This window comes from Nilaparvata lugens, chromosome 3 (genome assembly GCF_014356525.2).
Source record: "Nilaparvata lugens isolate BPH chromosome 3, ASM1435652v1, whole genome shotgun sequence".
Classification (NCBI taxonomy): domain Eukaryota; kingdom Metazoa; phylum Arthropoda; class Insecta; order Hemiptera; family Delphacidae; genus Nilaparvata; species Nilaparvata lugens.
This window is the reverse complement of record NC_052506.1, coordinates 49,679,555-49,694,434: the sequence shown is the minus strand read 5'-3', so window position 1 is coordinate 49,694,434 and position 14,880 is coordinate 49,679,555. Positions and strand designations below refer to the sequence as shown.

The window sequence follows — 14,880 nt, the reverse complement described above, 5'->3', positions numbered from 1 at the left end:
TCAAATGTTTGGACTGAAAATAGGACCTGAATTCAAGTGTATGGAACATAACCAACTTTTTGGACTATTTATAGTGTATAAATCAAAATTCGGGGAAGAAACAGTTTTGGGCTGTGCCTGTTAGTCCTTCCCCAATCATTTTAAAGAATTGTGTTCTGTTTATCAATAAATAATAATAACGAGCAAAGCTCGGTACCCCGATATTATATAATAAAGATGTGTCTTTACTTTTCAAAATCAAATACATAAGTTCCCAGTTCAAATAAGAAATGTGCAGCCTATTTGAAGATTATACTTCCAAGATCTTGAATAAAACTTCAAAGGATATTGAATTAAAATGGTTATTAAAGAAAGAAAAACACTCAATTTATTTTATTAATAAAATTTCAATTTGATAAAACTACAGAGGGTCCAAAAAATGTATGCACACTTTGACAGTGAATGTTGGTAACGCACTCACTGTCAGCCCGCTTCAACCTCCGTAAGTAGATTGAGCGACGTTTGTTCAAAGACGTATCTTCTAATGTTAATCACTATGTCATTCGTTGGACGCTAAATAGTACACAATGTCAATGCTACAGTTTCCAACCTAGCCGTCGCTCCGTATCTCGGGCAGAGCTAAATACTAAAACAATGAGACTTGATCACAGTTCAAAATGTGATCAAATAGCCTACTAAAATTACGAAAAATATATGTTGGTGTGGAGCGTTGATAGCTTGCGTATTAATACGCTGGGATACATGCTACATCACGGCGGTCTGAAACGGCCTCACAGTTTGCATGCGGCTTACTCATACCACATCAGCTTTTGATAAAACATTGAACTATAATACAGAGTACATTGTAAATTGTTTTGTTCTGTTAACGTTTACTGTCATATAAGTGTATACATTTTTTGGGATCCCTCAGTATAAGGTAGCCTACTTCGTAAGCACATTTTGGATTCGTCATTCAATAATTTGTTAAATGTATTTTTTGCTGAGGGTGGTGCCCACATGAGCTCTAGTCTTGTACCTATGTAATGAGGCGGATGATAATGAGAGGTGAGAGGACCTAGAGTTTTAGATAGGCTCCGAACCACCGTGAAGCGATTTTCGATTCATTTCAGAGGAGTTGGCTCAAGTGGTCACCCTTCCAACAGGAGTAGTAGGCGCATCATTCTTAGCTCATCTAAACAATAGCTTATCAGCGCGACCACTGAGTCAAACTGCTTCCCAAAGCGGTGATGTATTTTTAATTTAAAAGTACATACTTACTATAGTATTATTACTTTATTTTAATATCTCAACATTGTTCCCAATATTTTTTATATATTTTTGCTTTCAACATTTTTGACTTCAATACTTCATAAAATGAATTAACTTTTTTATAATAAAAAAAAAACTTTATTTACTTGAAAAAAAAAACAACACAATACATGTTATGGACAGCAATAAAACTTAAAACATTCACAGCATTATAACTGACTGAATCTAGTAGCAGTACCTCCTAAATACTGGACCTGAGCATACAAACAAGATGGCTGCCATGTTTGGTGGACTAACTTACTGCCATCAGCTAGGTTCCAGCTATCTCTAACTTATTACTGTTCAAAATCATTTTTAAGAATTTAAATAAGGTTTAGTTTAATTAAGGTTTATTAAAGAAGTAATTATTTGATAGGGTAACTGGACTTTATTTATTCTCATGCACATAGCATTCAAGTGCAATTTACATGCACATAGCTTATAATTATCGTTATTTTATTCTGGCCTAAGAATTCAATGTTCTTAATTTTCGTGACTTTGCTTGCTGGGGCAACTGATTATTATTCTTCATGTTGCAGTAATTGTTCAGAAATATATTATAAATATAAATGTAGGGAATGCACCATCACATAGTTTTACTATGGATGTGATCCGTGGTCTAGTGGTTAGAGTGCTTGCGTAGCAGCATAGAGATCCCGGGGTTCAAACCCTCGCACAACCAAAAGTTTTTGAACCAGATCACTCCCGTGTTATCGGATGGGCACGGTAAACTGTCGGTCCCGGCTGAAGTATGACAGTCGTAAGGCCCATTGACGGCTTAAATGATATATTCAGGCGGTGGGACCTTCCCGCAAGGGACTCCCCACCAACAAAAGCCATACGAATTTACTTTACTATAGTTTTACTTTTTTTCTTGGAACAGTCACATAAGAACCATCTTTACACAAAAACTTGTCTTCTTTAATAATGTCTGATGCTCTAAAATGATTGATACACACAGCCGAATTGTTAGTACCTTAATACCTTAATACCTTCAGCTTCATCCATTACCCACAATTGTGGGATCGATGGCGTCAAAAAATCAAAACACGTACAAACACATGAAAAAAAAAAACTGTAACAGTTCAGATGGCAGTGATCCAGTGCTCATGCTCTCAATAAAAATTCAAATTATCACTCATAAATTCGTTCACACTGTAGTATGCCTTTGCACACAGTAGCTTCCGGACGGTTCTCCTGAAGGCGGCCTCATCCAATTGCTTCACACTATTAGGCAGCTTGTTGTAGAATTTCAGGGCTGAAATCCTGTAACTGGCCTGTGATCGGTGGAGGCGTCTCCTGGGGATATCCAACAGCTCACTGCGCCTGGTGTTGTGGCGGTGGATGTCACTACGGGCAGCTAGAGTATGCTGTATCTTCTTGACATACACCAAGCACAGGAGGATGTAATGGCTGAAGACAGTCAGTACACCAAGGCGAGCAAAGATGGGCTTGCAGTGGGCAAGATGATCGCTGCCTGTTATAATTCTTATAGCCCTCTTTTGCAGTCTCAGCACATCAGCAGCCCCCGCTGAATGACCCCACAGAAGCAAGCCATAGGTAATGTGGCAATGGAAGAGCGCATGATACATCATTATCAGGTACTTCTCAGTCACCAGGCCCCTCATCTTGAGCAGCAGAAAGCAAATGCGGGAGAGTCGACTGGTTACTTGCTGTATATGACTGTTCCAGCTGAGTTTGCTGTCCAAGACAAAACCCAGCAGCTTCACTGGATTCTGAGGGTCACGCGGCTCACGTGACAAGCTGCAGATGATCCTTTGGGTCTTGTCCTCATTCAGCTGGAATCGATTAGCCAGGAACCATGAAGTGGCAGACTGAAGATGCTCCGCAGATGCCTCCAAAACCCGCTCAAGCTCAGCACCCGATGACAGTAGAGATGCATCATCCGCGAACATCAGAGAGGAACCGTGGTCGTCGAGGTCATTTATCATGACAAGAAACAGTGTAGGCCCCAGCACCGATCCCTGAGGAACACCAAAAGTTACCGGAAGTGTCCGGGAGTCAGCACCACTGAGGGAGACAAGCTGAGTCCTTCCAGAAAGGTAAGAGCCCAAGATGGAAAGGGCAGAGTCTCTAAGACCATAAAAGCTCAGCTTTCTAAGAAGAATGCCATGGTCCACGCAGTCAAAGGCTCGGCTCAGATCACAAAGAGCAAGAGCAAGAGACTCACCATCCTCGAAGGCAGCATCAATCCGCTCAGCCACATGGTCGACTGCACCCACTGTTGATCTCCCAACTCGGAAACCAAACTGCATGTTGGAGAACAGGCCATTCTCCTCGAAAAAGGCCTCCAGCTGAGGCTTTATCACTGCCTCAATCACCTTGCCAAAGACAGGAGTTATGGAGATTGGCCTGAAGCTACGAAGGTTCTCACGATCACCCTTCTTGAAGACTGGGACAGTTCTTGATGTTTTCAAGAAATCAGGAAAATTTCCAGACCTCAAGCACTCATTGACAGATGCAGAGAGAGGAACTGCAATGGCATCAACAACCTCTCGAAGCATGCTCACAGACATGCCAAACACATCTGGACTTTTTGAGGGTTTGAAAGAGCGTATGATCCTCCTCAAGGCAGCTGGTGTGGTGGGGCGAAAGAAGGAGAGATGCTCCTGTCCCGGCTGGATTCTTCCTTCCAACAGATCAATTGGATCAATGGCAGTATCAGGCAGGGAATCCACTATATCCTGAACCGAACCCACAAAGAAGCCATTAAAATCATCCGGGCTTGCAAAGTCGATCTTTTTCCGTGGCATGGATCTGTTTGTATTTATCACATCCCAGGCAGCTTTGCATTGGTTAGGTGCATCCTCGATCTGTCGCTCAGTTGCCAACCTCTTAGCCAGCTCGATCCTCCTCTTGTAGAATTGTTTAAAGTTTCTATATCTAGCAGAGCTGTCAGCATCACCATCCTCACATCGGTTCTTGAGAGCGAGCATGAGTCCCTTAAGTCTGGCCAGATCATCAGTATACCACTCCCTGTGGCCATCCAGATGTCTAGGTCTCCTCCTTAGTGCCTGGGGGCGGTGCGGCCTGACAATCTCAGGAAAAAAGAAATCGAATCTGTCACGAAAATATTGAAAAAAAGCTGCAAACAACTCAGTACCACCTGAGGAGAGGAAAATATCATTCCAGGGTGTACTGGACAAGATACCTCTGAAATTTTCAAGGGCTGATTCATGCACAGGTCTCGTTCGAAAAATGTAATCAGCATGCCAGGTAGAAGAGGGCGCGACACGTGCCTCAGCCGCCTTCGGGAGGATGCAAGCAGTACTCAAAGCAGAGTGGTCATCCCCATGCAACTCTATCACATTTGTGCTGCAAAATTCAGACTGAAGGCTAACTGCAACGTTGTCAAGGCAAGCTCTTCCTCTTGTAGGTTCAGTGCAGGTGATATACATTCCATAACATTTTAGCAATTCAATAACAGATCGAGTTTTTGGGGCATCACTGATAAAATCAACATTGAAATCACCAGCAATCAGAATTTCAGAATCATATTTCTTGGTTAAAAATATCAATAGCCGTTCAAAAAGTTCACAAAAATGCACAAAATTCCCACTAGGTGAGTGATACAAAGACACAATAATAACACGTAATTTAGGCACTGAAATGGCAACCACTTCAAGGTCAAGTTCGCAACAAAAAGGGGTTACATCAATAACATTGAAGTCAAGGTCAATTCGAACATAGAGGGCACATCCCCCACATCTCGTCACACATCTACAAAAAATTGAAGCAAGAACTAGGTCTGATATCTTCATATAGAAATCAATTTCAGAAGTAGTCAAAAAATGTTCATTCAAACATAAAATGTCAAGTTTTTCATTCTCTACAAACAATGAAAGTAAGCCTTGTTTGTTTCTCACGCTCTGGGCATTCCAGTGACCCACAATTAGTTACAAAATCAGAGTCATCACGTAACTGCAGGTTCAACTTCTCAGTTTGAGACACGTTAGGTGCAGGTTTTAAAGAAACAGACTGTTCAACTTTTTGAACTCTATCACACAAACTCAAATAATTTTCACTAATTTTATTCAGTTTCATAAGAATATCACCTACTTGAGAATTCTCTAGAACTTCAGAATTAGTTTTTTCAACTTTTCCTGAGATCAAACTCCTAACCTCAACACGACACGGAGCACAGTACCACGAAGTTATGTCAACAAGATCCTGAATTTTTCGATATTCGAACACAGATACTTTAGCACATTTAATATGATACCATTTATTGCAAAACCCATCACATTCCAGAGCATTATCATTATTTTTAACAACTTTTGTACACACACCACATGAAAACTCGCAATCACTGTTCACTGCCATCTCGATTTTTTAGTGACTATAGAATCTTTCTATACCTTGTCCATATTTTCCTCAGCTCTTATCTTTGGGAAAAGTGAATATTGTCACTAAGGGTTTTTTTCTATAATATAGTTTGATTTACACCCAGGGACACAACAATTTCCAGGCATGTTCAATTAAAACTGTACATAGGCCTTCTCATTGTAGCATGTTGATATAAAGCTTAATGTTGAGTTACGGATGATAAACAAAAATTAATCTAGGCTACGGTTGAATATTATAACATTGTTGTTGATTAAAACACTTTGAACACTGAATACACTTCGAACACTCAACACTCACTATACATTTTGAATTCTTAAAATTTTACTATTCACAATTTGAATTTATTAAAAACTTACTAAACACTTTGAATACCGTACTAAAAAAATCTTATTTGAATCTATTGCATATTAAATAATTATAAAATGATAATTGATCAATTATAATATAAATATTATGATTGTAAATATTATAAAGCCCCTGAAATTTGTAAACAAACTTCACTGAACTACAACTAAATACTAAAAAATTGATGAAAACATATCATCATAAACATAAACGTGTCAGCTGAGTTGAGATTTGAGATCCCATCTTCTATCGGCGCCATTTTACCTAAATTTTTTCACACAAGCGCAGGTCCGGTATTTAGGAAGTCCTGCTAGTAGCCTATGTTGATAGTATCTATACTTATAAAATTCTTATCTCACTCACTCACTGATCACGATTTCTGGAAAACTACTGGATGGATTGCAACAAAACTTGGACGATATCTCAACTCTAAGGGTGGTTTTTAAGGGTTTAAAGCTCGTCTTTTAGCATGTTTATTCTTCTTCTCCCAATCTCTTAATTATAATTAAAATGTCCATATCATATGTTACTATAGAACTATAATCTAGATCGAGTACCTCTTCGAAGCAGTTGTTAACTGGCAACTAAATTAATAATTTGTCATGTTGGCATTAAGTTGAGATGACTTCATTAGGTTGGCACCAAGATGAAGAACTAATTAAAATGCATTTATAGAGAACAAATTGATTGACCACTGCTGCTTCAATCAGAGCTATTCCTAGGAGTATAGATAATTTGTATTTCTCATAAAACAAATTTTTATGACAGGAGTTGCTTCTATCAATTGATCCAATTCTATCAAGACTAATTTTGTTTGTATACCCGACAGATCGCGAAAACTGCTTAAACAATTTCGATGAAATTTTAATAATTCAGTATGATAAGGGTATTTTTAAAACTTCAGAAGTGTCCGTTGTGGAATATGTTTGCAAAGAATGAGGAAATTCGGCCAAAATTTAACTTGGGCAAAAGAAATGTTTTTTTATTTAAATGGCCAAAAAACTGTTGTTGCTTTTCCTAATGTAAAAATATATTCCATAGAAGTAAGGCGTTTTTCCCATGAATCAATTATCCCAAACATTGATTGTTTTACCAAAGAAAATAGAAGGTAGCTTTCGATAAAAAATATTGGAGAATATGCATAACAGTTCGTTGACTGTCAGTATTCCTCATCAATAGCATCAGTGCTCCCCATTCAAACAATGCTGACACATTGATATGATTTTTACTATAATTTGGTTACTTTAGATCAGATGAAGATAATACCTAATGTTGATGATCGCTACTGTTTCAATTTCAATCATGTTTGACATTTTTGCGTTTGATACCAGCTGTTATTATTATGTAAAATAAACTCTCATTGAATGAAATCATAATCATTGAGGACAATTATTATTATACTAAGAAAGCAATAATATTTCTGGTATTCTGGTTGAATATGTGTGTGTGTTTGTGGATATGTATGTATGTATGTTGGACGGATCTCGAAAACGGCTCTAACGATTTTGATCAAATCAGGGATATATAGTGGGTTTGCGACAAAAAAACATTATTTTGGAACAGGTCTCAACTCTGGGAAAATTCGCTAAAGTTTCTTGAAAAGGATTATTGGTCCCGAAAGTAGCAGCTGATCAGAAAAAAGTTGCCCATAGTCTGTTGAAAACGTAAGAGAGTGTGAGCAAATGAAAATATTATAAAACTGTAGTTGAGTTATACCAAATTTGGCGACCTTATTTTAAAACATTGCAGTATTCATGGAACATCTGGAAGAATAGCTTCAGGAAGTGACCGGATGATAGCGAAAGAAATTTAAAATCGATTTCTCCAAACATATAGTAGTTGAATGTAATGTTCATTGTGAGGTGATATAAATGCGACTAATTTATTCAGCTTCTGTTGTACGGTATTGGTTCCTTTGTTGCTCTAAGTTTGTACGCAGCTATGGCCTTGAGAGAGCCAGTTGCACTGTCTGTTATTTCATAATCCGGACTAAATACCACGAGAATCAATCAGAGGAGCCTTTTATTAAAAAAAAAACCCTTCTCTGAGTAATTCTCATGAAATGTAAACCTGATTGAAATTGAACAGTCTTTTGTGCTACTGGGCCTGATATTTTCATGTTTTAAATTAGCCAAAAACAAAATAGAAAAAAAACATAATATTCCATCAGCTGCTCCTATTTCCTTTCAAGATGTCATTACATGACACAAGACAAACTTATCGATATTGATGGATCACAAGTAAATACTTAAGATGTCAATTTAGAGAGAGATTAAATTGAGTTGCATGTTAGTTTACATCCCTAAACTTTTGGTTTCAAGCTAAGATCAAAGAAAGAAATATTAAATGGTAGTCAATAATCAAAGTGATTGAATAAACTCTATTCAGATTTTTGCAAATTCACATTAAAATGATCCCGCTTTAATATTTATGATAGTAAAGTTTAGGACATCAGAAATCGGTTACAATAAATGTTATACTATTATGAATGGACTCTTATGTATGAATGGACTTCCATGGGAGAAAGAATCAGTGGATTGGCTGCTTTTACACTTTTGGATAAGTGAACCGAAAAATAAGCGACAGGCTAAGCCAAAAATTCCAGAATAAGCAAGAGATCCATGGATACCAGGGTCATTAAATTCCAGAATAAGCAAGAGATCCATGGATTCCAGAGTCATCAAATTCCGAATCAACTTAATTTGGAATTTAATCTTCAATTGCATCAAGCAAAAACAAAAATAACATGATCACTGCTAATTTGATAACTGTCAATGGGAAATATTAATTGTCAACGAATAAAGTCGCACTCTTAAGCCCCACCCAATCTTCTACAAGATACGCTGCAAATAGACTACTATTCTATGGAGCACTTCCAACACATAAATTAATTATTCGAATGATTTGACTCAATAATCTTCATGCCAAGTTGTGGTTAAATCTCAAAAACAATTATAACAGTTTTGGTAGGATTTAGATTATAAATTTTTCACAAAAATAATTTTATCTTTTAATTCCCGTAGCGAAGCACGGGTGCCCTGCTAGTAATGTTTACACAATATTTCTAAAAAAATACATGACCACGACTACAAACTATGACTGTTAAATTAATAAATATTATTGCTGTTAATAACTAATAGCTGCTAAATAGGAGGAAGGTCCCCGCATGGGCCGTGCCTGTGCCTGTGCGCGGGGACCGAGTTGCATTGAATTTTGATCAAGTTCTGCACGGTGTAATCATTTATTATTATTTTTAAGAAGAAAAATAAGCATACACGCATATGCTCACAACATATGTATGTATACATATACACATGTATACATACATTGATTGATTGAGTACTTTATTTATGTAGATTACAATATATATACTGGCTTATACACTTATATACAATAGCTTACAATACAGCAAAATTATAGATGAATTTACAAAATATAAATTAAGAAAATAATTATTGAGCTGTATATGATATGAAAAAAAGCAATTTGTAATAACTATAGATAAAATAGATAATATTGTTATGCATCTACATAAATTGGTGGAGCTTTGGACATATCAATGTCCATTCTTCGGAAAGAATATTCGAAGTATCCTTCCCACTAACTCTCTACCAACAGAGAGTACCATACAGAGAGAGAAAGAAGAAAATAGGGATAATAAAGAAATTAATGGAAGAGAAGATATAATATAGAACTGAGAATACAAAAATGAAAATAATATTGGAAAGATACATTTAAGATATATTAAAAGGGAAGAAATACTATCAAGTGTATTTTTTTAAATATTAGTGGTGTAGGTTGACCTTGAGATATTTTCAGAAGATTGTCTACCAGTGTCAATTAGCCATGAGGTGAGCATTCTTTTGTAGGTATTTGTGCTTTGTAGAACTGTACGCAAATCTGTTGGGATATTCTGGTAAATAATATGGATAAGATGGAGGGGGTTGGATGCTGATGCAGATCTAGAGATAGGGGGGACGGTTAGGCCAACATTAATTCTATATCGAGTTGGATAAACATGGTTTACAGGTTTTGCAACATATTTAAATTTCTTTTAAAACCAAACAAAAGCAGGTTCTTGATAAAAAGTTGTCTCAGCTGGTTGGTAAAGAATCTGAACACCAAGAGCTGCCTTGATAATGGCCTTCTGGGTTATTTCCAAACTCTTTACTGAAGCATTTGTGGAACCTCCCCAAACTATAATGCCAAATTGAAGAATGCATTGTACAAATTCTATATTCTATACACGGCCTGTGCATATAGCATTATGGATTAATAATATGTATAAATATTAATTAATTATGTATTATTAATATTGAAAAAAACTATAGTTTATGAAATGGCTAGTTCATTTCAAAAATAATGTCGATGAAATTTATATTGTAGAAATAAAATGTATTATTATTCGTTCACCATTCATGAAATAATTAGGTTACAACTTGAAAAGCGCTCATGTTGGGAGATTTAAGCCTACCTGGTGGAAGTAGCACTGTAATGACGCATGATATGCCACTGAGTATCATGCATATAGAGAGGGGCCACCTCCTTCCCCAGCGATCCATCACCACCCAACACGTCAAATAGCTCGGTATCTCAATAGGTGTAGTGCATCATTCAGTTACCAACTTGATGAATTCAAAGTTTTAAATATTCTTAAATTGATATCACCCAATATTCAACAAATTAATGTCTCTTATAATAGATATAGTCCATCATTCAGTTACCAACTCAATGAATTCAAAGTTTCAAATATTTTTAAAATGATATTTGAAACTATTCAGTTTTACACAATTCAAAATGATCCTTAGCATACAGAATGATGATAAACTGTATTCATTCATTATCGTAAGGAACTATAAGTAAATTCGTATGGCTTTTTTTGGTTGGGAATCCCTTGCGGGAAGGTTTCACCTCACCTGAACATAAAATTTAAGCCGTATTAAAATTCAAGGGCTACTATCGGTGGAGACTCAATACTAGCTCAACTGTAGTGTAATAAAGCCCTAATAATGTAATAATGAATAGTTTAAGGAAATAATAATAAATTGTATTGTTAGCTTACACTTTTACAACAGTACTCACAATTTTGTTGCTTTTCGGACGCGTTTCGTGGCACTGAACCACATCCTCAGCGTACAAGAAGTAGCTAGATACTGAGGTTTTGTAAGTGGTATTTTAGGTTATGTGGAATAAAGTGGGAGGTGTGGGTGGGGGATGGAAGGGGATTGAAAAAACTTGGGAGGTAAGTTTCAAACTGTATTTATTTTTATCCCTTTCAAGCTTTTTTCAATCGCCTTCCATCCACCACCCACACCTCCCACTTAATTACACATAACCTAAAATGCCAAACTTCAAAAACAAAAACCTCAGTATCTAGCTGAGGATGTGGCTCAGTGCCTCGAAACGCGTCCGAAAAGCAACAAAATCGTGAGTACTATTGTAAAAGTGTAAGCTAACAACACAATTTATTATAATTAATATCAACAGATCAAGTAGGATGAAGACAAAAGTAGACACTTTGAGAATAACATAGAAATGAATTAAATGCCTGGGCCTCTGGCTTTTGAGAGCAGTAAAAATTTAACTTATGATTAGATCAATAAAATTAATAAATTTAGTTTCAAAAATGAAATAATTAAATATGTAGAGCATAGCAAAGTACAAACAACCAAACAAGATATTAAAGAAACCAAAATAAATAGGTGAAGTGCATTGAGTAATTTAGATTATACTTTGTTAAAGCAGAAAGAAATACTAACTGACCACCAGTAAATGTAGTACACGACAAATGGTAAAGATGTAACAATTGATAATTGGGTCCAATCCCTCTCCATATAGGTTATGGCCGCCAGAAATATGAGCCCGAATGTGTAGAACATGCAGGTCATGACTGTCACGAACGACCGATAGTTTGGCCCAACCAGTTCCAACGCTGCAACAAAACAATACCGTACACATTCACAATAACATACATTCAACACTAATCTTATCGATACAATTCATTAATAAGTAGTACAACGAAAATTTACGGTTCATAAAGGTGAAAAAATCCTTGTAGAATTAAATTTTGCGGAAGAGAAAACTACACCAAGATTTTTGAAAATGCAAAGGAGGGAGAGTAATACAGAGATATAAGCTTCGCTAGATTAAAAATATCCTCTAATATTTCAAGGTCGCTTGTTTGAGCAGAAACCTACCCAAATGAGCGACATTTGAAGTGAGTGAAGACAAACCTTTATTACTGACATTATTATTTCAGTATAAGAGCAAACAGTAAACAAAAATTAGTGTCAATATATTTGAAATGGACTTACAAATGATGAATGGAATCTGATAGATAGCGGGAATGGTGAGTCCTGCAATGAACCGACAAGCGGCCCAACTCCAGAAATTTGTCATCAACGCCGATGACACATTTCCAAATATAAGCACTGACAGGCACAGGAAAAATGAATGTCTCCTACCAAATCTGAAATGAACAAGGTTATATTATGAATACAGTAATAGCTCAAGAACATTTATACAAAACCGTATAGTTATTTGAGAGCCAAGTTGAAAAACAAGCGAATACTAAGTATTAGAAACTTTATAAAAAGTTCAAAATTCAATTAAAAAAAGTAGATAAAAACATCAACTTACATCTTCCAACCATCAACCATGAAGCGACAGAGGTAAGAGATGGAATTTCAGAGAAGCTTATCAATTTTATTAAATTTTATTACTCTAATAAGATAGTTATGAAATCGAATTGCATTTCATTAAGGTAAAAACATTATTTTCTTAATATTAGCATTATAATCTTAATATTTATAATTATTTTTATTTTATTTTATTTATTTGTGGATATATTTTGATTAAACTTTATATGAGAGACGAATGTTTATTACCTACTTGTCATTGATGATGCCAAACATATAGACACCTATAAGCCCTCCTGTGTTTAAAGCCGCTAATCCTATGGTTGGGTAGATCTTTTTTTCACAAACCAAATCAAACTGGAATCACAAAGATAAAAAATTAGAGGTTGTACAAAGAAGAAAAAATGTATTTATCTAGCTTAAAATAACATCTAACTAGCACAAAATAACATTGTACTAGCTATTCTGAAGTATGGATGATTAATAAAAGACATGCCAGTTTTAGTTCTGACTTCTGGATGAGTAAAAAAATATTTTTGAGAGAATAGAATATTTCATTAAATGCCATTTCTCTGTTGAATTGAATGATAATTTCTTTCTTATTGAGAAAAGAAAAATAACCCTACCAAATGGCACAGAGAAAAGAGTTTATACAATAAAAAATTTATTTTATCTTAGCAGAATTAATGAATGCTGAAAACCCATAATTAATGAACTAATTTTGTAAACCACAACTTGTCAAACTTGCGTCCTTCAAATTCAACTTGAGACTTGAAAACTCGAGTGTGTACTTTGTGAAACATAAGGTCGTAAAATCTTCAGGTAGTATATGAATACAGTACTGAAAGAAAATGTCAACACGTTTCGAATATCAAACCAATTATCAAGATTCATTATTGAAGTTGGCAATTCAACAGAAGGTCGATTACTACAACGTGATTCAGACAACAGTAATACTCACATCGATTACAATAGAGGATTGATATTCGTCTTTACTGTATTCCCATCCAAATAAGCATGGCTGTTTGGGCCAACTGCTGTCTGGCACTAGATCCTCAACTGATGCCACTTGCGACCAGTTCACTGCATAGGCTTCACAGCTGCTGTATGTTTCATTTCCACTCGAGTCTTCCTGACAACAGAACAAGCAGACTAAATTTATTGTTTGTTCGAATTATACCAACTTTGAATGAAATTATACAGGCCTAGTTTGAGGGCTACGGGCAGCGACCGAAGGGACCACATTAGAGCCAAACTCAATATAATATAAGCTACATGAATTTAAGCAGCTATATATTATAGAGCTTGAATGAGAAAAAAGTATGACAATCAATAAAAGGAGCATGTTGCAAGAATATGAAAGAATGCTAGAGAGATTCACACTTGAAGTTTCAAATTATTTATCAGCCAGTCGCTTATGCAGAAAGTAAGAAGTAGGCTAGTAGTGATACTACATTATTATTATTCTAGGATCAAAATTAATATACCATGGAGCTGATTGTAGGTAAGAAAAGCCAGAAACCTAATCCTTCTTTGGAAGAAGAAGATGTCATATTGGCCTCAATATTACTGGCATGATTAGCCAAATAAAGCTTAGACAAAGCTTACGAATGCAAAACAAAGTTTAGAAAAATGACCATCTGAGATACGAAGCTACTAATAGCCTCTATCTACCTACCTTGACTGATAGCCTAATCATGCTGTGTGTATCTATATTAATTGAAAAATGTATTTCAACAACTCACATCACAAATCTCGTATTCACACTCAAGCGTGCGAGTGTAATATATAGTAAGAAACTATCAGAAGAATAAATAACGCATCGGCTACACCATCTTCAATCTCCAACTAATATTGTATGCTGTTAAGTTGTCCAAAAAGGAGGTGAAGAGAATTCTTGAAATTCAAATTGCAATACTAATTATATCTTCACACACTGTATTATAAAATCTTGATGTGCTACTAGAGAGTGCATAATACAAAATAAGCGCTTCGAAAATGCAAAGGATCAATTAGCCTATAATAGGTTTAGGTTCAACTACACTATTCATGTTTGTTTGATCTATGCAGATAAAACCTGAAGGTTATTGAAACTGGATATGGATTGAAGCAGCAGCAACACATAAGAAACAATAAATTTGAATCAGGTCATGTCTGGAATAAGCAGAATTTGATACTTGGCAAACTGAAGAGGGTGGATGATTTGTGCGGCTTCCTAAGACGCGTAGGTTCCCCGAGACTA

At 35.9% G+C, this 14,880-nt stretch overlaps 1 protein-coding gene across 1 annotated transcript in view; it reads right to left on the bottom strand.

Moving 5' to 3' along the window:
* The window catches only part of LOC111061874 (carcinine transporter), a 28,112-nt gene that overhangs the window by 6,229 nt on the left and 7,003 nt on the right, over positions 1-14,880 (bottom strand). The window contains exons 2-6 of the mRNA XM_039422819.1: positions 13,600-13,801; positions 12,892-12,995; positions 12,315-12,469; positions 11,733-11,932; positions 10,475-10,592 (exon numbers count right to left, since the gene is read on the bottom strand). Coding sequence (XP_039278753.1) covers positions 10,475-10,592; positions 11,733-11,932; positions 12,315-12,469; positions 12,892-12,995; positions 13,600-13,801 — 779 coding nt within the window. The remainder of the gene's footprint in view (positions 1-10,474; positions 10,593-11,732; positions 11,933-12,314; positions 12,470-12,891; positions 12,996-13,599; positions 13,802-14,880) is intronic.